Genomic DNA, 20,712 nt, shown 5'->3' with positions numbered 1-20,712 from the left:
TGATAACTTTTTTGGTATGACAAAAGGTAATTAAGATAAGATTCAAACTGATTCTAATAAACTACAGCATTTATATGGCGCACTTTACTGAAAAAGAAAAACATTCGAAGGCGCCGGTCAAGTTTTGTCAATATAATATTGTACATATAATTTACAATATTGATTATACCTTTAAGTATAATGTTGATGAACTTCATACCAACACAAGTTTAAAGGTATAAGCGTAAATATTGTTTATTTGTCGTAAGGGAGTCAACATTGCGGGCAGGTATGATTTTAAAATGCATAGACAAAAAAGTGAAATCCGATATTAGGTATACTTGGGTATGATTTGCCGGAGCTCATAACTGGTGCATTGTGTATTACATGAGCAGTTTAGATACTCGTTAAAAACTAATAGGTTTCGAACCTTATTTTAAATTCTTCAAAAATCGTTTCATTCATCGTAAATCACCATGGGATGGTACAAAGTAATGTTGAAAACGTTTAGTACACTCCTACACCGTATAGTGTAATATACACATCGTTGATGGTATTTGGATCTTTGTCCGGGTTTAGTTCAGGCCTTTTGTCGAAGGTTGAAAATATCATTGTTTTTTCAACCCACAAGAGAGATGCCAACTATTAGAATAAAACACTATCTAAACTGGCTGTATGCAAACACTCTTTGACACTTTGAGTTAATAAACTTCAATTTAGAATCTTGATTAATTATTTAAATACATCTAACCTATTTAATAACGGGTGGTTAACAAACAGTTTCTCATACAAATCGTAGATGAGATGTTTGTTCGTTGTGAGTAGGATGTTTAACATTGACAGTCAACACTGGAAATATCATAGTGCAAAATCATTAGTAGTATAATGTTCATTTGATTACTCTTAAGCTAAAAATACTACAATTAATTGTCTCTTAAATTATAACTTATCATTTCCTGCAAACTACCATTCTATAAATAAAGCAATCTCATTTATTCCCAATAGTGACAGTGTGTTTTTTTAGGTTTTTTTTAGTTTTTTTTGTTTATGTCTACTTATTTTATTTCCAGAACTAGTCATTTAGTTTACGAAATCGTATATTATTGAAATATTCCACTAAAGCCGAGGAATAAACACTGACAAGACTGACATCATTTATATACATTAATATTCCACAACTCAATCTGAAAATGCAGGTAACACAGAACAATTTCTGAATTTTTATTATCTTGATTCCAATAACTAAAGCTGCGTCACTCCTGATAAATTACTAGTAGTTAACACTAGATATTGAGAGTGGAGTATTAATTTCTAGTTCTCGCCATGAAGCAGGAACCCACTTAATGAAGTGTGATGGTTGTGGCCACTGTAAATTGAACCTGATGGCATTAAGAAAACTCGATCACCCTCTTGTAAAGACACAATTGCACTGTTACCTCCATGCAAAGAAAGATCAGTTCCTGATGTATATGCCCTCACAATTGTTTGATCATTCTTCATCAGACTAGCGGAAGCGACATCGTGGCCACTTATCTTATGAAATGAAAACATGAGTACATAGATACCAGCCACATTACACGTGAAAGTGCCCGTGGATAATTCAAAGTTGGTGCCCTCCATATACAATATTTCTTCAAAGGGCAGATGTGTAACAGATCCAGTAAACTCTGTGTTTCTAACTACTGAAAAGGCCACCCGACGAGTGCGCTCAACACATTCACCCTTTAAACCCTTCAGTCCAACTGGTCCACGTACTCCTTTCCCTCCCATTAACCCAGCTCTGCCGGATTGTCCTTGTGACCCCTTTAAGCCAATTGACCCTTTGTACCCCTTGGCTCCACGAATGCCTACACCGCCAGGAGATCCTATATCTCCTTTAGATCCAGTCGGTCCGGGAATTCCTTGAATACCGACTGGTCCAGGTACTCCTCTCTCCCCCCTCAAACCAGCTCGTCCGGTTGGTCCTTGTGACCCCTTTAAGCCAATTGACCCTTTATACCCCTTGGCTCCACGCATGCCTACACCACCAGGAGATCCCATATCTCCTTTAGGTCCAGTCAGTCCTCGAATTCCTTGAATACCGACTGATCCAGGTACACCTCTCTCTCCCATCAAACCAGCTGTTCCGGGCAGTCCTTGAGGTCCTTGTTTACCTGGCTGACCGACACCTTGTTCTCCCCTCTGGCCGGGTTCTCCTGTAGCGCCTTGTTCCCCGTTCAGCCCGTCTGATCCCTTGTCTCCCTTAGCTCCGTGCATACCTACATCACCAGGAGACCCCGTGTCTCCTTTAGATCCTTGAGGTCCTTGTTTACCTGGCTGACCGACACCTTGTTCTCCCCTCTGGCCGGGTTCTCCTGTAGCGCCTCGTTCCCCATTCAACCCGTCTGATCCCTTGTCTCCCTTAGCTCCGTGCATACCTACATCACCAGGAGACCCCATGTCTCCTTTAGACCCATATGGTCCAGGGTTCCCTGGAATACCAGGGACCCCTGCAGGACTGACTGGGCAGCATGGTCCAGTTGGCATTACTTCTTCTGGTGACGTCACGCTAGCATTGATCCCAATTAGATTCAAAACCGCCAGAAACAGGATTACTTGTTTTACTTTCTGCATCTGCATAGCATTAAACATGTACCAAATAAAATCTTCGAACGAAACTGGGACTTTAAACAGATTCGGGAACTGGATTATACTCATAATAAAGTGACCAAGAACCCTCTCTTTTTTAAGTTTCTTATACGAATGCAATAACTCTTATCAAAACTGTATTGGACAAGTTGTCATCGTTTCATTGTGTTTTGCTTAAAGTCACCTGGAAGTGGTATTTTGTCGGAATAAAGCTTCTGTCACTAATATATGTGTTTTGATAAGTGGAATGTGTAAAAACAGTTAACTAAGGTTCTAAAAAATTAGTTCTTATCTTATTTACAAATTTAAGAGTAGGCCCCTACCCGGGAGGGCGCTGTTCGTGACGTCAATCGAGGCGCGATATTGAAGAGAAAATGCTGCACAGTGCTGAAAAATACGTCGGACCGAACCACTACGCACTATTGCTCTTGTGAGTCTGACCAACCATTACAGACTGACCCCATCTGTAGTTGTTTTGCTGCATCCAGCAGCAATACAAATGCAAGAAAACAACTTTTTCAAAACGTACGAACTCAATGACTCGGACTTGCATGTTATTTGCACGTGTGTTTACTCTACGCATCAAGACAAAGTCTGCCTCGATTGACGTCACAAAAGGGGTAGGCGGAGTCAAGCCCCAAACAATTTTAACTATTTTTTAAACATATAAATCGTGACAAACAATTACTAAAAAAAATTGTTTTATTGTTACTAAACATCTACTTTTATGTTTGAAAAAATAAAAATTATTTTTCCAGGTGACTTTAAGTTGGAATTTGTTTTTGTTGTTCTACTATTTGAGTTTCATTATTTTCTCGATTTAGACATCTACTTCAACGTTACAACGAATGTGGTATCGGATTTATTTGTGGTTTGTAGTCACGATTCTCAGCGAATGGCTTTAGCTAAAGTTTAAACGGAAACATTTTACGTTGAGAAAATAAAACAAAAAATCAAGAGTATCACTTATAAACCCTCTTCGGTGGCAACAGCCGTCCCTCAAATTTATTAGTGACTCAAACTAATAATGTTTACTTAATTATTAGTAAATTGTTTGTTGTTATAGGTACCGCGGTGTTTCCCAGCATAAAACAGTACACCATGGGTTTGAAACATGGTTTTTAAACCTCGTACATCGAAGTCGAACCCGAGGTTATTTAAACCAAGCTTCGACTGTACATCAAGTACTGTAACTGCAGTACCGTGCCAGTATTGTTATTCCAGTGCTGCATTAATATATATATGACATGTCAGATATGCAGTCCTTCGTCCAGCCTGTGATTCATGCTACCTGGTATAGTCAGAACGGGATGCTTGAGTAAAAAACCCTGGACAAGGCTAGCAATACACCCGCTCCATCCTAGGAGAGTCGTGTACAAACAATTCTAATGTACTTATCAATACCAATTAATTTTTGTATAAAATCTAACACCAGCCGTATTCGTCAATTTGGTTGCAAACCAAAACAGTTGATCAGGCCATCTTGAAATCCAGACGCCATGTTTGTCTTTTAATAAGTGAAACAATGATTTAATACTGAAGGTTTACGACAACATAAATCAAACACGTATTGTTTGATTTATCAGCTGACAGTTTGCACTATAACGTAAACAATTTCGAATTGAAGTTCACAGCCATGTAAACAGTTTTCAATTCGTGAAATGTTCGAAGACATTAACAGGCAGCACGTTGAACTTACAAAATGAAAATGATCAAAATAGAAACTGACTTACCATTATGTGTCTTTGATCTGTCTCTGCTACCCTTGTAGTGAGTGGCTAAATTAATGGCTTTCTGGAGCTGTGGGTTTCTCAGCTTCTCCTTTTAACTTCTTCAAGATTTCCAAACCAGTGACATTTCCAGTGTGTGGTAACATGCGCTGTCAATCACACAGTATTGCACTGAAAGTCACCGACATGTGGGCGTGGCTTGCTTTATTTTTGAGCCAGTGGTAAACATGATAGACATACACGATAATATGATATACACCTTAACTTAGATTTGATTCACATCTGGTAGTGCGCTTTAATCGATTGTGAGAGTTTGTTTTAAAGAATCGGTTATAAAGTACGTTTTATGGTGTACTATAGCGAATGCATTTATCTTTCGCAAATGCTGCATAGAAAGAAAAAAATATCCACACTCGCATTTACTAACGCCGAACACGGGGCCAACTTCATAGAGCTGCTTACGCAGAAAGTATTGCTTAGAACTTGTCTGCTAGGTGGAAATGATACCAGTCATATAATGTACATGTGACATGGAAGTTTAGCTGGAAACCTTATTTTAGTCAGCACAATTGTATTGTGCCGAGCTACATCTTGTGCTTAAGCAGTTCTCTGAAGATGGGCCCAGTTGTAGCACTTATTTAAATATAATAGCGAGCATTAACAAAACTAGAATCTTGACTTAATCTTTGTCTTCCAGCTATTCCGTCCTCATCCCCCAACAAATTGTCTTTTACTGAGTCACGTGCAATTGTACTTTATAATTATTTTCCATTTATTTGGAATTACATTTGATTAGTGTGCACTATAATGCAGATCTAGATGTACGTTTACTCGCTGGTATTCACTCATCCACCACAGGGATCAGTGGCTCAAATGTGGGACCTCATGGTCGTTTTCGCGCCAAAAACAGAGTAAGGCCGGTTTATAGTCGGTCGCGCGACGGAAATCTTGCGCGCAATCCTAAGACTGAGGCCTAAAAACCGTGTCTTTTATGATCGCGCGTCAAGATTTCCGACGTCCGACCATCGCGCGACCGACTAAAACTCGGCCTTTAAACAGAACATTTTATGTTTTGTCCAAAACATCGAACATTTCTTGTTTAAATCCTTACAAAGGCGTCAAGTAATATCATAACTTTATAGAGATAACTATTAAGATGCTAGGATAAAGTCATGAGTGTTACTAATTTTAAGTATTTGAAGAACTTAAAGGTTCTCAGTCTTTGAAACTTGCAAGTGCCTGCATTATGTAATATTATTTTACCGGTTAAGGTCAATAAGTTATAAGTCTGTATGCATTAACTAAAGATAATGTAAATAAGACAACATCGTTTAATTCATTGTGCAACTGATTACAATGATGTCGAATTAAACTACAGATCAAAACACACTTAACCGATTATACCATTTTGCATCATTTTGCTATACTTCATTTCATTCACTCAAGTCATAGGAATTTGAGTACCATGCATTGCCTTAACATTCCAGGCTGAAAATATAGCCGTTATTATAATGTAAATACTTTTAAAAATAATGATAAAAATAAAAATACAAATTTAAAATTAAATTGTTGAGAATTGTTATTACCAACATGTTGTGTGTAATCTTCTAAAGCAATTTGTTTTGATTCATAGCAATTGACTATATGCATTGTTCTACAACTGAAATTGAAAATTAAGGTTTAATACACGGAATACCTTCTCCAGTTTGATTATTTAAGCCATGCTCTTGATTCCAATAATGAAAGCAGCTTTACCCGCTTTTGATTAATTACTGTAGGCTAGTTATATCACGTGATACTGAACAAGTTGTACAGAAGCTTTAATCTCTCCGTAACGCAGGATCCCAGTAGAGGAAGTGTAATGTCAAAGGTGAATATAGCTTGATGTTATATCCTATTCAAGCTTTAATTCTTTAGTGTGTAATGTTAAAGTAACTTGTATGTATTTACTGTTTACATTGGCATGGTGGATTTCTTACTGTAATTCATGATTAGATGGTTTACTCAATGTTTATGTTTTCCACCTTACAAGGTTATGCGTCTGTAGGTTCATGTACAAGACTGAAGAAAGTATTGTTTGAAGCTTTGCATGTTGTGGAGAAACAGGAGGACTCTATTAAAAAATAGTAAACTTGCGAGTACAACCATGTGTAAATGTAGAAATTTAAGACAAGATATTAATACATCTGACTACCATATCTTACTTTGACATTCCATGCTGATTATGTCAAACATCAAATCCTTCAACACTTAGGTACAATTAATGGTTCTTAAAACATAACTACCATGTTAGCTTCTTTTGCTTCATCATTAAAAATATCAATTCCCAGAACATGGTGTCGCACTTTTTCGAAAATTCTTTTAAGTTTCTGAAAATTTTGAAGCTTTTTGTAATCAACATTCTATGAATGCGACATAACAGCCGTCAATGTAAGATTTGTGATGATAGGTTAGGAGTTTACCACAACTCAAATTGAAAATACAGGTTTAATACGCGGAAAAAAATTCTCAAGATTACTTTAACCATCCTGTTAATTCCACTAAAAACTCAAGCTGTTTCAACCATTTCGATTAATTGGTTGCTATCTTACCATAAAGCAAAAACCCACTAAAGGAAGTGTGGTGGTTAGAGGTACTGTGCACGGAACCTTCAGACCTTAAGAAAACTCGATCACCCTCTTGTAAAAACACAACTGCACTGTTGCTTGTTTGCAAATAATTACCAGCACCTGATGCATATCCCCTAACAATAATGTTATCGTTCTTCACCAGAGTAGCGTAAGACAAACTTGAGCTACTTGGTTTCAAAATTGAAAACATGAACACATAAATACCAGTCATATTACACGTGAAAGTACCGGTGGTTAAATCAAAGTGAGTGCCTTGTTCAAATAGTTTTCTGTCAAAGGGCAGACTTGTACTCGATGTTGTAAAATCTGTGTTTCTAACTACTGTAAAGGCCACCCGTTGAGTGCGCTCAACACAATTACCCTTTTGTCCCTTTAGCTGGTCCACGTACTCCTCTTTCTCCCATCAAACCAGCTATTCCGGGCAGTCCTTGAGGTCCTTGTTTACCTGGCTGACCGACACCTTGTTCTCCCTTCTGGCCGGGTTCTCCTGTAGCGCCTCGTTCCCCATTCAACCCATCTGATCCCTTGTCTCCCTTAGCTCCGTGCATACCTACATCACTAGGAGACCCTATGTCTCCTTTAGACCCAGCCGGACCGTATGGCCCAGGGTGACCTGGAATACCAGGGTTCCCTGGACTACCGGGGATCCCTGCTGGACTGACTGGGTAGCATGGACCAGTTGACATTCCTTCTTCCGGTGACGTCACGCTGGCATTGATCCCCATCAGATTCAAAACCGCAAGAAACAAGATTAGTTGTTTTACTTCATCTGCATAACATTAAACAAGTGCCAAATAAAACTAACAACCAAATTAAGAGACATGTTTGTTTTTAAAGTTTTGAATTATGTGTTATTCTGATGGCATGGAATTAATTTCCAAAGAAGAATGCGAAAAGTTGTTTTACATTCCGCATCTGCATAACATTAAACGTGTTCCATATAAATCTACCAACCTCAACAGTTTTGACACTTTGGTTATAGACCTCAGCTGATAACATAGAGTCTTTTCGTATTTTTGCCGAAAAGTGGAGTTTAATGATTCATATTAGTTTCCCTAAAAAAATTGTTTTAACTTCAATTTCGAACAAAGACGGTTCGGCTTGAACCATTTTGTACTAAAGAAACTGACGGACATAACAGTGTTAGTTTTTGAGAGATACCGGCATCTTTGTGAATCATTTTAAGGCTTGTACACATGTGTTTACAAACAGGACAGCCAAATGCTATAGCATCCGCGAGCAGTGGCGCTCATCCTTGTAAAAATCTTGACACATCAGTATCAATCAACCGCAGCAGTGGATGAGGGAGATTTGGGAAGTATAACCCATACATGGTTTTAATAATATCAATTATAACTGTTGGTTTGGATATCGTTTCCTGTGCATGTGCTGTATACAATGTGGCATAAGACATTCCACTATGGGCTAACGAAACTAATGAAGGGTTCCATCTTTACCTAAAATTCTTGGCGGACATTATAGTCCATACGAACATTTTTAGAAAAACTAAAGAACATCCAGACTCACTGATGTGGCCCGGTTTGGGGGTTTTTAAGTTTAAATTTGTCAAAAATATTAAAATGCCATCTGCCAAATGAAAAAAGATCGGGGTACAATGATCAATCGGCATGCCCCCACCCCCACCCCACCAAACCCGGCTGCTACTGCTACGCGCATGATTTATTTTACACACCAAACATTATAAAAAACAGTTTAATAACGATTTGACTTACGGATTTGCCTACCAACCAAGTAAAAGGACAATCCATATCGCCTACCACAACAGTTCGAGGAGAAACTTTTAACACAGAGCACTGTGAAGTTTCGTACAAGAACGCAAATGATATAATTAAAAAAAGAAGCTCATTATAAATTGTATCAACCAACTGTGAAGATGTCCGAAAAATAATTTCACAGTAGTTATGAATCTAAAAGAAAACAGAGAATATCAGACTTACCATTATGTGTCTTCTGATCTGCGTCTGCTTGTGTTGTAACCTTGATCATCAATGCTGAATTGCTTTCTAGAGCTGTGGGTCTGAGAGCTTCTCCTTTTAAGTTATCAGAGATTTCCAAAACCAGTGACATTACCATTGTGTGGTAACCGTCGCTGTCAATCACACAGTATTGGGCTGAAAGTCACTACCCTAGGGGCGTGGCTTGCTTAGCTTTGAGCCAGTGATAAAATATGATAGGCAATACCTTAGAAATTAGTCAGATCTGACAGGGGCACTATAATCGTAGTGATCAATTATTTGGGTCAAGTAAAAGGTAGATTCGTGTGTTAGTTTAAAGCTGTCATAGCCAACTGGGTTTATCTTTTGGATTTTGTGAATAGAACAACAAATAAATAATGTAAAACTGTCTAACAATGTATCCAAATATACTTGAACTTGCTGTAGTAAATAGTGCAAAACATTCAGTTGTGAGGGTTGTAAAAAGCGTTGGTTTTTTTTTTTTGCTTGCGAATTATTCCACCCGCCCCGCCTCCAAAGAAATATATTTGATAAGATAAGTACAGCAGCAACCAACCAAACAAACAAGCAAACTAGCAAGAAAGACCACACTATTTCAAAACAACCCTTTACAAGCAAACAATTACCCAAACAAAGGCCCAAAAAGAACCTATTTCTCAGGTTTGACGATGTCTCCTTTAATGTGTTCCCCAGTAGAAGTTATTTTACATCCCCTCCCAAATCAAACTTGCAAAGGTTAGGGCTGAAATAATTCGTTTGTGGTTTCTTTCCCTTTCACCTGGACAGCCGTATTGTACTTTGATTCCTGCAGTCATTTTGAATTGTTTTGCCTAGTTGTTAAGTTCTAGATTCATTTCTATTGCGCTGATAGGGTTGATAGGGTCTATACGTTTGTTTATCACAATGCTCAGCGGCGTAACTTGGGAACTCTGGGATCAGGGTCATGCTACTTCGAGAGGGAGAGCAGTAGATAATATACAACTATGCGAGAAACGGTTCCCTCTGGAAGTAACGTAGTTTTTGAGAAAAATGTAATTTCCTTAGTATGATTTGAAACTTTGCATGGTGAAAATACGATACTGAAAGGTTTTCAGTGACATCATGTCATATAAATTTCTTTCGAAATGAGTTGGGGTGATTCTGAAAAGAATCGCGGTTCTTTTCAGAACCACCCCTATTAACTCATGTAGAGATTATCAGTACATGGTGTTACCGCAAACCGTTCTATTGGGTAATTTCTTACTCAAATAACAAAAACAACTTAAGCTGAAGCCGTATGTATTATGCATCTGAAAGCCCACAAAGTCGTGTAACAAAAGTATTTTTCTTTCACCATTCTCTTGCAAATTTGACAACAAATTGAGCCACACTTTATTTTCACAAGTTTGTTCTTTTATGCATATGTTGGGATACACCAAGTATAACACTAGTCTTTGACAATGACCAAACGTGACAAACGAAACAGGAGTATTAACGAGGAAATTAATTTAATTTTTCAGTTTGAAGTGTGCATCTTTAACGTAGGAAGCTCGGTAACGTGCAAGTGCATACAAGTGGACTTATATTCTACCGTGGATAATAAGAAAGCTTGAACTTTGATAACTTTTTTGGTATGACAAAAAGGAATTAAGTTAAAATTCAAACTGATTATAATAATAATAAACTACAGCATTTATAAGGCGCACTTTACTGAAAAAGAAAAACATTCGAAGGCGACGGTCAAGTTTTGTCAATATAATATTGTACATATAATTTACAATATTGATTATACCTTTAAGTGTAATGTTGATGAACTTCATACCAACACAAGTTTAAAGGTATAAGCGTAATTATTGTTTGTTTGTTGTAAGGGAGCCAACATTGCGGGCAGGTATGATTTTAAAATGCATAGACAAAAAAGAAATTGAAATCCAATATTAGGTATATTTGGGTATGATTTGCCGGAGCTCATAACTGGTGCATTGTGTATTACATGAGCAGTTTAGATACTCGGTAAAAACTAATAGGTTTCGAACCTTATTTTAAATTCTTCAAAAATCGTTTCATTCATCGTAAATCACCATGGGATGGTACAAAGTAATGTTGAAAACGTTTAGTACACTCCTACACCGTATAGTGTAATATACACATCGTTGACGGTATTTGGATCTTTGTCCGGGTTTTAATTCAGGCCTTTTGTCGAAGGTTGAAAATATCGTTGTTTTCTTTATTTTTTAACAACCAATTCAACAAATAAATATTTGTATTTTATTGATGAATTTTGTTTAACAAAATTTCTAACATTTTTGTGACTAATAATCAACCCACAAGAGAGATGCCAACTATTAGAATAAAACACTCTCTAAACTGGCTGTATGCAAACACTCTTTGACACTTTGAGTTAATAAACTTCAATTTAGAATCTTGATTAATTATTTAAATACATCTAACTTATTTAATAACGGGTGGTTTACAAACAGTTTCTCATACAAATCGTAGATGAGATGTTTATTCGTTGTGAGTAGGATATTTATCCTTGACAGTCAACACTGGAAATATCATAGTGCAAAATCATTAGCAGTAATGTTTATTTGATTACTCTTAAGCTAAAAATACTACAATTAATTGTCTCTTAAATTATAACTTATCATTTCCTGGAAACTACCATTCTATAAATAAAGCAATCTCATTTATTCCCAATAGTGATAGTGTGGTGTGTTTTTTTAGGTTTTTTTGTTTATGTCTACTGATTTTATTTCCAGAACTAGTCATTTAGTTTACGAAATCGTATATTATTGAAATATTCCACTAAAGCCGAATAATAAACACTGACAAGACTGACATCATTTATATACATTAATATTCCAAAACTCAATCTGAAAATGCAGGTAACACAGAACAATTTCTGAATTTTTATTATCTTGATTCCAACAACTAAAGCTGCGTCCCTCCTGATAAATTACTAGTAGCTAACACTAGATATTGAGAGTGGAGTATTAATTTCTAGTTCTCGCCATGAAGCAGGAACCCACTAAATGAAGTGTGATGGTTTGTGCTACCATGCAATCTACCTGATGGCACTAAGAAAACTCGATCACCCTCTTGTAAAGACACAATTGCACTGTTACCTCCTTGCAAAGAAAGATGAGTTCCATATACATATGCCCTCACAATTGTTTGATCATTCTTCATCAGACTAGCGGAAGCGACATCGCGGCCACTCATCTTATGAAATGAAAACATGAGTACATAGATACCAGCCACATTACACCTGAAAGTGCCCGTGGATAATTCAAAGTTGGTGCCCTCCACATACAATATTTCTTCAAAGGGCAGATGTGTAGCAGCTCCAATAAACTCTGTGTTTCTAACTACTGAAAAGGCCACCCGACGAGTGCGCTCAACACATTCACCCTTTAAACCCTTCAGTCCAACTGGTCCACGTACTCCTTTCCCTCCCATTAACCCAGCTCTGCCGGATTGTCCTTGTGACCCCTTTAAGCCAATTGACCCTTTATACCCCTTGGCTCCACGCATGCCTACACCACCAGAAGATCCCATATCTCCTTTAGGTCCAGTCGGTCCGGGAATTCCTTGAATACCGACTGGTCCAGGTACTCCTCTCTCCCCCCTCAAACCAGCTCGTCCGGTTGGTCCTTGTGACCCCTTTAAGCCAATTGACCCTTTATACCCCTTGGCTCCACGCATGCCTACACCACCAGGAGATCCCATATCTCCTTTAGGTCCAGTCAGTCCTCGAATTCCTTGAATACCGACTGATCCAGGTACACCTCTCTCTCCCATCAAACCAGCTGTTCCGGGCAGTCCTTGAGGTCCTAGTTTACCTGGCTGACCGACACCTTGTTTTCCCTTCTGGCCGGGTTCTCCTGTAGCGCCTCGTTCCCCATTCAGCCCGTCTGATCCCTTGTCTCCCTTAGCTCCGTGCATACCTACATCACCAGGAGACCCCGTGTCTCCTTTAGATCCTTGAGGTCCTTGTTTACCTGGCTGACCGACACCTTGTTTTCCCTTCTGGCCTGGTTCTCCTGTGGTGCCTCGTTCCCCATTCAACCCGTCTGATCCCTTGTCTCCCTTAGCTCCGTGCATACCTACATCACCAGGAGACCCCATGTCTCCTTTAGGCCCGTATGGTCCAGGGTTCCCTGGAATACCAGGGACCCCTGCAGGACTGACTGGGCAGCATCGTCCAGTTGACATGCCTTCTTCTGGTGACGTCACGCTAGTATTGATCCCCATCAGATTCAAAACCGTCAGAAACAGGATTACTTGTTTTACTTTCTGCATCTGCATAACATTAAACATGTACCAAACAAATATACCAAACAAACTGTGGAACATATTTGTTTTAACAGATCCGGGAATTGGACTTTACTCGTGATAAAGTGACAAAGAAAACTGTTTTTTTTTGTATGTAATTGCCTTTTACAAAAACGTACTCTCTAATCAAAACTGTTTTGGACAAATTGTCATCTTTTTATTTTGTTTTGCCTAAAGTTGAATTTGTTTTTGTTGTTCCGCGTTTAGAGGTTCATTATTTTCTCTAATGGGACATTTACTTCAATAAAACAACCATTCAATGTGATATCGGATTTATTTGTGGTTTAAATAGTCACGATCCCCAACGAATGTCTTTTGCTAAAAGTTAAACGGGAACATTTTATGCTGAGAAAATAAAACCAGAATCAAGTGTATCACTCTTTAAACAAGCACCCCGTGTTGAATTCACCAGGTAATCACAGGTTGTACGACGTACTGCACTGTAAAAAGTATCCGTATTTTAACGGACTCCGTAAAGTGAATTATTCCGTAAATTTCGCCGTTATTTTACGGGTTTTCCGTATATGCAAATATCAATTATGCTAATTAGCGTAATTACAATCAACCACGTTTGCCCAAACACCTACACATAATAAAGTACATACAACTACATATTTAGTTTCAGCCACAACCGTGTACACATGTTCAAACCCACGTTAAGGGATTTTATATTTTGCGGAATTAAAAAAAAAGTTCCGGTAATTTTGCTGCCGAAAAAAAAAAAAATTCCGTATTCCTGCAGCAAAATTACACGGACGAAGTTTTTCATTCCGTAAAATATAAAATCCCTCACCGTGGGTTTGTACATGTGCACACGGTTGTGGCTGAAACTAAATATGTACTTACATGTACTTTATTATGTGTAGGTGTTTGGGCAAACGTGGTTGATTGTAATTACGCTAATTAGCATAATTAATATTTGCATATACGGAAAACCCGTAAAATAACGGCGAAAATTACGGAATAATTCACTTTACGGAGTCCGTTAAAATACGAATACTTTTTACAGTGTGCATATCTGACATGTCATAGAATACAGCACTGGAATAACAATACTGGCACGGTACTGTAGTACTTGATGTAAAGTACACCGTGGGGTCGAAGCGTGGTTTTTCAACATCGTACAACTAAGCCCGAACCAGAGGTGAATAAAACTACGCTTCGACCCCGCGGTGTTCTGTTTATCAATACTGCATGCAATACCGTGCCAGTATAGTTTACCCAGTGCTACATCCTATGACATGTCCAACCTGTAATTTCCTGGTGAATTCAAAATGGGGTGCTTCAGGCCATCAACACCCGCTCCATCCTAGCTGTGTGATTTACAAACAATTTCAATTCACCCATCAATACCAATTTGTCTAAAATCTAACACCAGCCCCTATTCATCGATTCGGTTGCAGCCCCCCCAAAAAAACTGATTTGAACAGTTCTAAGGCAATCTTGAAATTCTCACAGCATTTTTACCTTTAATTAGGAAAACAGTGATTTATAACAGACAAGATAAATCCAATACCTGTTGTTTGATTTGTGTGCACTATAACTGAATCAATTTCAGAGTTTTGAGTTCAAAGCCATGTAAACATTTTAGGTTTTGTTTTTGTGTAGTATTTAATTCAAATAACTTCATTGTAAATTTTAGGTTACATAACTTAGAGGCTAGCTATTTGCATAAAGAAGCAGCAACTGCATGCGTTAATCTAGCAACCAGGGTAATACATGCAGATTAAAGGCGGTATACGTTTTTATTTTTCACCCGTTCGATTGGTTTAAACCTTTACAGTTGCAATCGATCTTTAAAACTAATATCTGCAAATTCATTGAAGGTGGTCGCGTTTCTAGGATATCGCCGACAATCTGGAGCGATGATATGTCCACTCAAGAAGATCAGTTCCTGATATCATTTTTGGGGGGCATATCAAACTTTGGGGCATAAAACTTGTTCCCATTTTACATAAGAATTACTAAGTGAAGTGTTTCTCAAAGGGCTTCCAAGCATTTTCTATCAAACACTGCTGTAAGCTTCTAACCATTTTTTGTTGTTGCCATTATTAATAAGAAATTACCATAGTTTAAGCATTCAACCGTACTTAGAACAGACGGGAACCAATATGTTTAATTACACAGCATGAAAATGATAGCATCTTAAAAAAAAAAAAAAATGCAATACGTACGTTATGTTTGCAAAAATTTAACACAAAATGAACTTTCCATTTCGTGAAATGTCCGAAGACATTAACAGCTACATGTTGAACCTACAAAATGATAAATAAAAAGCTGGCTTACCATTGTGTGTCTTTTGATCTGTCTCTGCTACCCTTGTAAGTAAGTGGCTCAATGGCTGTCTGGAGCTGTGGGTTTCTCGGCTTCTCCTTTTAACTTCTTCAAGATTTCCAAGCCAGTGACATTGATAGTGTATAAAACCCGTCGCTGTCAATCACACAATATTGGACTGAAAGTCACCGACATGGGGCGTGGCTTGCTTAGCTTTGAGCCAGTGATAATTTAATATGATAGACATACACGATAGAATAATTATTAACATTACCTTAGATTTGAGTCACATCTGGTAGTGCGCTATAATCGATTGTGAGAGTTTGTTTTAAAGCTAGTCTATAGGTTATGGTTTGTTTTATGGTGTAGTTTTATAGCAACGACATTTATGTTCTGAACATTCCGCAAAGAAAGAACAAACTTTCCACGCTTGCGTTTATAAACTCCGACCATGGTGCCAACTTCATAGAGCTGCTTAAGCAGAAATAACTGATTAGCTCTTGTCTGCTAAGAGCGGAAATGAGCAGGATACCAGTCACGTATTGTACATCTGACACATAGTTTGGCTGGTATTGTTATTTTTGTAAGCATACTTTTGTTATGCTGAGCTACTTCCTGTGTTTTAGCAGTTCTGAGAAACTGGGCCCAGTTGTTTAGCACTTCTTGAAGAATTATTGAAACAACGAGCAATAAAAAAAGCCAAAATCATAAGTAAATCTTTGTCTTCAAGCTTTTCCGGCTTCACCCCCCCCCCAAAAAAAAAAAAATAAATAAATAAATAAATAAATATTGTGTTTACCTGAGACACCTGCTGTTGTACTTTATAGTGGTTTCCATTTATTTGGAATTATATTGGATTAATATGTAGATCTAGATCCATGTCTTTGCGCTGGTATTCACTCAAACACTGCAGGGATCAAAGGCTCCAATGTGGAACCTCTTTGGTCGTTTTCGTGCCACTTACATAGAAGGCGAGCAAAGATTTTTAAAACATAGAAGATTAGTCTTGGAAACTTGCAAAATCCTGCATTATGCACTATTATTTTACCGGTTCAGGTCATGTTTTAAGTCTGCATGCATTTACTAGTAATGGAAACTGAATTGTAGTATTAAGACAACTTCGTTCTTAATTAATTTTACAAATTATTACAATGCATATCGAACTAAATTACAGATCAAAACACAAAACCGATTATACCATTTAGCATTATATTGCTGTACTTAAGTTAAAGTACTCCACTTATAGAAATTTGAGTTCCATGCATACTTCAACAATACAGGCTGGAAATTTCGCCCTTTTTAGGATTTTTTTATATACATTTTTGGGAATTGTTATTACCAAATGTAATTGCGAAGGCTACTGTAGATGGATACATGAGAATAAGCTGAATATATAGCTTGATGTATATCATATTAAAGCTTTATTTCTTTAGTGTGTGTTGTTAATTTAATTAATATATATTAATTGTTTACTTTGGCTTGGTGGATTTCTTACTGTAATTCATTTTTAGATGGTTTACTAATTTGTTTGATATTTTCCAGTCCTACAAGGTTATATGTAATCGGTATGCGTCTGTAGATTTATGTACAAGATTCTAGAAGTCTATGTTGATGTCCACCTTTTACAATCCGTTCTGCAAAATTGATTTCTATTAAATGAATTACAGCTTAATGAACAGATTTTTGTCTAAGATGTCGTCGAACTCAACACTTTCTCATAAAAATCTATAGATGAGATAATGTGACTACCATATCTTACTTTTACATTCCATGTTGATTAGTTCATACATGAAATCATTCAGCATTATGTACATTAAATAGTTCTTGAAGACACTGGACACTGTTGGTAATTGTCCAAGACCAGGCTTCTCACTTCTAAATCGGAGGTCTTTAAATCAAATTCGTGGAAAATTACTTCTTTCTTGAAAACTACGTCACTTCAGAGGGAGCCGTTTCTCACAATGTTTTATACTATCAACCTCTCTCCATTACTCGTTACCAAGTAAGGTTTTATGCCGATAATTATTTTGAGTAAATACAAATAGTGTCCACTGCCTTTAAAACTGAGTTAGCTTCATCATTCAAAATATCAAGTGAACTTGACATTTCCTAAAACATGAGTGTAGCACCTTCTCGAAATTTCTTCTTGTTACATGGATATTTGTTTTTTCCAAAAGCAAGAAATTAGTTTCCGAAAATCTTGAAACTGTTTGTAACAATTATTATTTAACAACTGCGATATAACAGCCGTAACTGTTTAAGTACATCAAAGATTGGCGAGATTAGCCAAGTAACTTTCCACAACTCAAATTGAAACTACATGTTACACGAAACAGTTTCTCAAGTTTGATATTTTTTAACCATGCTGTTATATCTAATGATTAAAGCTGCATCAACAACTTTGATTGGTTGCTGATTATGAGCATTTGATACTGAGCATAAATTGTGAACGTCTAATTTTCACCATAAAGCAAGAACCCACTAAAGGAAGTGTAATGTAAACTGTTACTGCGCAAGTTACCCCCGGTATTTAAGAAAACTCGATCGCCCTCTTGTAGAGACACAACTGCACTGCTGCCTGTTTGCAAGTAATTACCGGCTCCTGATGTAAATCCCCTTACAATAGTGTTACCATTCTTCATCAGAGTAGCGTAAGCACTCGCCGAGCCTTGCCGTTTCAAGACTGAAAACATGAATACATAGATACCAGCTACATTGCACGTGAAAGTACCGGTGGATAAATCAAAGTGGGTGCCCTCTTCAAAAAGTATTTCTTCAAAAGGCAGACTAGAAGTTGATTCAACGATGTCTGTGTTTCTGGCCACAGAAAAGGCCACCTGTCGAGTGCGCCCAATACAATCAGCATTTGACTATCTATGCATTAATCTACAACTGAAATTGAAACTTCAGGTTTAATACACGGAATACCTTCTCCAGTTTGATTATTTAAGCCATGCTCTTCCAATAATGAAAGCAGCTTTACCCGCTTTTGAATAATTACTGTGGGCTAGTTATATCACGTGATACTGAACAAGTTGTACAGAAGCTTTAATCTCGCCTTAACGCAATTCACCAGTGGAGGAAGTGTGACGTCAAAGGTGAATATAGCTTGATGTTATATCCTATTCAAGCTTTAATTCTGTAGTGTGTAATGTTAAAGTAACTTGTATGTATTAACTGTTTACATTGGCTTCGTGGATTTCTTACTGTAATTCATGGTTAGATGGTTTACTCAAATCTTGATGTTTTCCATCCTTACAAGGTTATGCGTCTGTAGATTCATGTACAAGACTGAAGAAAGTATTGTTTGAAGCTTTGCATGCTGTGGAGAAACAGGAAGACTCTATTAAAAAATAGTAAACTTGCGAGAACAACCATGTGTAAATCTAAAAATTTAAGACAAGATATTGATACATCTGACTACCATATCTTACTTTGACATTCCATGCTGATTATGTAAAACATCAAATCCTTCAACACTTAGGTACAATTAATGGTTCTTAAAACATAACTACCATGTTAGCTTCTTTTGCTTCATCATTAAAAATATAAAGTCCCAGAACATGGTGTCGCACTTTTCCGAAAATTCTTCTAAGTTTCCGAAAATCCTGAAACTTTTTGTAATCAACATTCTATGAATGCGACATAACAGCCGTCAATGTAAGTATATCAAAGACTTGTGATGTTAGGTTAGGAGTTTACCACAACTCAAATTGAAACTACAGGTTTAATACGCGGAACAAAATATTCAAGATTAGTTTAACCATGCTGCTAATTCCACTAAAAGCTCAAGCTGTTTCAACCATTTCGATTAATTGGTGGCTATAAACATTTTTATGCTTAACAGAAATATTGATTGTCTAAAGCTCACCATAAAGCAAAAACCCACTAAATGAAGTGTAATGGTTGTTGTTACTGCGCAAGTTACCCCCGGTACTTAAGAAAACTCGATCACCCTCTTGTAAAGACACAACTGCACTGCTGCCTGTTTGCAAAAAATCACCAGTGCCTGAGGTATATCCCGTTACAATAATTTGGTTACCATTCTTCATCAGACGGGCGTAAGTGCTACTTGCGCTATTCAGTTTCAAAACTGAAAACATGAAAACATAAACACCAGCCACATTACACGTGAAAGTACCGGTGTGCAAGTCAAATTGAGTGCCTCGTTCAAAAACTTTTCTGTCAAAGGGCTGATTTGCACTTGATCCAATGTAGTTCGCGTTTCTGACTACAGTAAAGGCCACCCGTTGAGTGCGCTCAACACATTCACCCTGTTGTCCCTTTAGTCCAACCGGTCCTGGTACTCCGCTCTCTCCCATCAAACCAGCTGTTCCGGGCAGTCCTTGAGGTCCTTGTTTACCTGGCTGACCGACACCTTGTTCTCCCTTCTGGCCGGGTTCTCCTGTAGCGCCTCGTTCCCCATACTTTGGTATGACAAAAGGTTATTAAGATAATATTCAAACTGATTCTAATAAACTCCAGCATTTATAAGGCGCACTTTACTGAAAAAGAAAAACATTCGAAGGCGCCGGTCAAGTTTTGTCAATATAATATTGTACATATAATTTACAATATTGATTATACCTTTAAGTATAATGTTGATGAACTTCATACCAACACAAGTTTAAAGGTATAAGCGTAATTATTGTTTATTTGTCGTAAGGGAGCCAACATTGTGGGCAGGTATGATTTTAAAATGCATAGACAAAAAAGTGAAATCCGATATTAGGTATATTTGGGTATGATTTGCCGGAGCTCATAACTGGTGCATTGTGTATTACATGAGCAGTTTAGATACTCGGTAAAAACTAATAGGTTTCGAACCTTATTTTAAATTCTTCAAAAATCGTTTCATTCATCGTAAATCACCATGGGATGGTACAAAGTAATGTTGAAAACGTTTAGTACACTCCTACACCGTATAGTGTAATTTATAACACCCCTAGCAAGCATTTTGCCTGCTCATTGGTTTAGAGCGCGTCACATGACATGTCTTAGTTTTGCTGGACGACGGCCGTGTGATAGAGCGTCGGTTTGCCATGCGCTAGTCCGAAGACTAGCACATGGCGCCGTGCGCTAGTCCAACAGACTAGCACACGGCGTGCAGTACCCAGACGTCCGTTGCGTGTACGAGGATGATAAATTAATAGTCTGTAACCATTTCGGATTGTCCGA

The 20,712-nt window shown here is 37.6% G+C and overlaps 2 protein-coding genes across 2 annotated transcripts; both read right to left on the bottom strand.

Moving 5' to 3' along the window:
* Window positions 1-1,290: 1,290 nt before the first annotated feature.
* Window positions 1,291-15,607, bottom strand: LOC139941944 (uncharacterized). Its single transcript, XM_071938590.1, is given in 6 exon segments — window positions 1,291-2,642; window positions 6,929-7,347; window positions 7,349-7,736; window positions 8,926-9,018; window positions 11,994-13,227; window positions 15,547-15,607. Coding segments are annotated over 6 exon segments (3,489 nt in total). The 5' UTR covers window positions 15,550-15,607.
* A 2,380-nt stretch (window positions 15,608-17,987) lies between these two features.
* On the bottom strand, window positions 17,988-20,211 carry LOC139941942 (complement C1q tumor necrosis factor-related protein 3-like). Its single transcript, XM_071938588.1, has 3 exons — window positions 20,152-20,211; window positions 19,782-19,961; window positions 17,988-18,371 (listed from the first exon to the last, which is right to left on the bottom strand). Exons 1-3 carry the CDS (start codon window positions 20,209-20,211, stop codon window positions 17,988-17,990), a joined length of 624 nt encoding a protein of 207 aa, XP_071794689.1.
* Between the last annotated feature and the right edge of the window lie 501 nt (window positions 20,212-20,712).

This window comes from Asterias amurensis, chromosome 9 (genome assembly GCF_032118995.1).
Source record: "Asterias amurensis chromosome 9, ASM3211899v1".
Lineage (NCBI taxonomy): Eukaryota > Metazoa > Echinodermata > Asteroidea > Forcipulatida > Asteriidae > Asterias > Asterias amurensis.
Note: the sequence above shows the minus strand (reverse complement) of the source record. Positions and strands in the feature narration are given on the sequence as shown.

What these genes read in the sequence shown, in the direction of transcription:
- LOC139941942 (XM_071938588.1), bottom strand. Translation starts at nt 20,211, where the DNA reads ATGTTGGCTCCCTTACGACAAATAAACAATAATTACGCTTATACCTTT. An exon ending in ATACCTTTAAACTTGTGTTG is followed by an intron (nt 19,962 to 20,151) that starts GTATGAAGTTCA and finishes GTCATACCAAAG; the next exon opens with TATGGGGAACGAGGCGCTAC. An exon ending in GTGTTGAGCGCACTCAACGG is followed by an intron (nt 18,372 to 19,781) that starts GTGGCCTTTACT and finishes CGCACTCGACAG; the next exon opens with GTGGCCTTTTCTGTGGCCAG.